The sequence below is a fragment of the Pararge aegeria genome, chromosome 26 (assembly GCF_905163445.1).
Source record: "Pararge aegeria chromosome 26, ilParAegt1.1, whole genome shotgun sequence".
Lineage (NCBI taxonomy): Eukaryota > Metazoa > Arthropoda > Insecta > Lepidoptera > Nymphalidae > Pararge > Pararge aegeria.
This window is the reverse complement of record NC_053205.1, coordinates 4,903,451-4,905,497: the sequence shown is the minus strand read 5'-3', so window position 1 is coordinate 4,905,497 and position 2,047 is coordinate 4,903,451. Positions and strand designations below refer to the sequence as shown.

Below are 2,047 nucleotides of genomic sequence, written 5' to 3'. Positions count from 1 at the left end.
GGTGCAATTTACAAGGGTGCACCGTATCAGCGTGGTCATGGTATAGGTAGTTTTTTGGGTGGATTATTTAGATCTGTTCTTCCACTTTTGAAAAATGGTGCAAAAGTTGTCGGTAAAAGGTAATGCTGGTGTGGGTTTATTATCCGACATGTTGAATGTACAACCAATAGATGAATCAATCAGATCACGTTTTAAAACAGCAACTTCGAATCTAAAACAAAAAGCTGATAAAAAAAATTGATTCCATCATGAACGGATCAGGATATAAAATTAGACGGCAAAAAAGAAAACGTGTCACTTCCAAAAACACTCTCAAACAGAAAGGTTCTAAGAAAATGAAACATAGTAATATTCAGGATATTTTTTTTAAAAGTTAAAATTTAAAAATGTCATTTTTACACCATAATTCTTGTGAATGCGTAAAATCAGAGTTGGATTTATTTGCTCTACCATCGACTCAGACTAGTATTGAGGGAGGTCAATGGATTCATTACAACCCCATTTCATCATTGACCGATGATGGACCAATTGAATTTTTAGTACCAGGAAATGGTGATGATTACATTGATTTATCTCATACCCTACTGCACATAAAAGCCAAAGTTCAGAATACCGATTCAAGTAACATTTCGAGTGCTTCTAATGTTGCTCCTGTTAACAATTGGCTTCACTCACTTTTTAGTAAGGTTGACATATATTTAAATCAAAAGCTCGTAACACCTCCAAACAACACTTATGGATATCGAGCTTACATCGAGACTTTGCTTAATTATGGTACAGCTGCTAAAAAAATCTCACCTTACTTGTGGTCTTTGGTATAAAGATACGGCTTCAAAAATGGATTCATGTGATGCTTCAAACCAGGGATACGCAAAAAGAGAAGAATTAGTAAAGGAAAGTCAAACTATTGAAATGATTGGCCATATACATGCTGATATTTTTAATCAAGACAAGTTTTTAATCAATGGTGTTGAAATGCGTCTAAAACTCGTACGTTCTAAAGATAGTTTTAATCTTATGTGTTCATCTATAGATAGTAAATTCAAAGTGCATATATCTAGTGCTAGCCTTATAATGCGTAAAGTTCGGATCAATCCTAGTGTATTAATTGCACATGAAAAAGTGTTAGCTACTACAACTGCAAAATATGATTCAGCTGAAAACTATAGAAACAGGAAATCAAAGTTTTCTTTTAATGTCCAGGTAGCTTGTGACAGCCAATTGAGATGTCTAAATATTGTTGCAAGATGGCCTGGATCTGTACATGACCAGACTATTTTTAATAACTCTTCACTGAAACAGAAATTTGAAAGTGGAGAGTTTGAAAATGGCTTACTTCTTGGGGACAGTGGGTATGAGTTGAAGCAATACCTTTTGACACCATTTTTGAACCCATCATCAGCTGCAGAAAACTTATATAACGAATCACACATTAGAACTCGAAACACCATAGAAAGATGTTTTGGGGTGTGCAAAAATAGATTTCCTGTCCTGAGGCGACAGGACACATTAAAATTAAATAAAGTTCAACCGATAATAGTTGCCTGTTTTGTACTTCACAACATTGCTATTGATACCAACGAAACAGACTTTGGAGATAATAATGACTTCGATGATGATGTACATATAATTGAGGATGCTGTGACACCAAGTTTACAATTTGGTAATAATCCAAGAAGCAGACTAGTGCAACAATATTTTTTACCATTACTTAACAAAAATGCCATACACAATCAGATAACTCATGAATAAAACACATCATAATTAAACTCAGTGAAATACCAGGACTGGCAGGTTTACAAGCTATACAAAACCAGGGAATCGAACGCACAAAAATTACGTGGAGATAAAAAGGGAGCAGCAGAGAATCAGAGAAATGCAAATTCAGGCTCAGAGGAAATGGCAAGCCATAGGCAAAACAGCACTAGACATATTAGATAAAGTCGTGGCAGCATTTCTAGACATGGAGAAGGCCTTCGATCGTGTGTGGCATGAAGGCTTCCTCTACAAATGCGCCATGACCTCCACTCCGAAGAGGATCGTCCAC

At 35.8% G+C, this 2,047-nt stretch overlaps 1 protein-coding gene across 1 annotated transcript; it reads left to right on the top strand.

Annotated features, from left to right (window-relative positions):
• Positions 1-804: 804 nt before the first annotated feature.
• Positions 805-1,790, top strand: LOC120635426 (putative nuclease HARBI1). The gene has a single exon (XM_039906450.1). The coding sequence runs from the start codon at positions 838-840 to the stop codon at positions 1,750-1,752; it is 915 nt and encodes a 304-aa protein (XP_039762384.1). The 5' UTR covers positions 805-837; the 3' UTR covers positions 1,753-1,790.
• The last annotated feature ends 257 nt before the right edge of the window (positions 1,791-2,047 follow it).

Bases quoted from the DNA above. Each gene is read 5' to 3' on its own strand.
- LOC120635426 (XM_039906450.1), top strand. From the start codon at position 838: ATGGATTCATGTGATGCTTCAAACCAGGGATACGCAAAAAGAGAAGAA.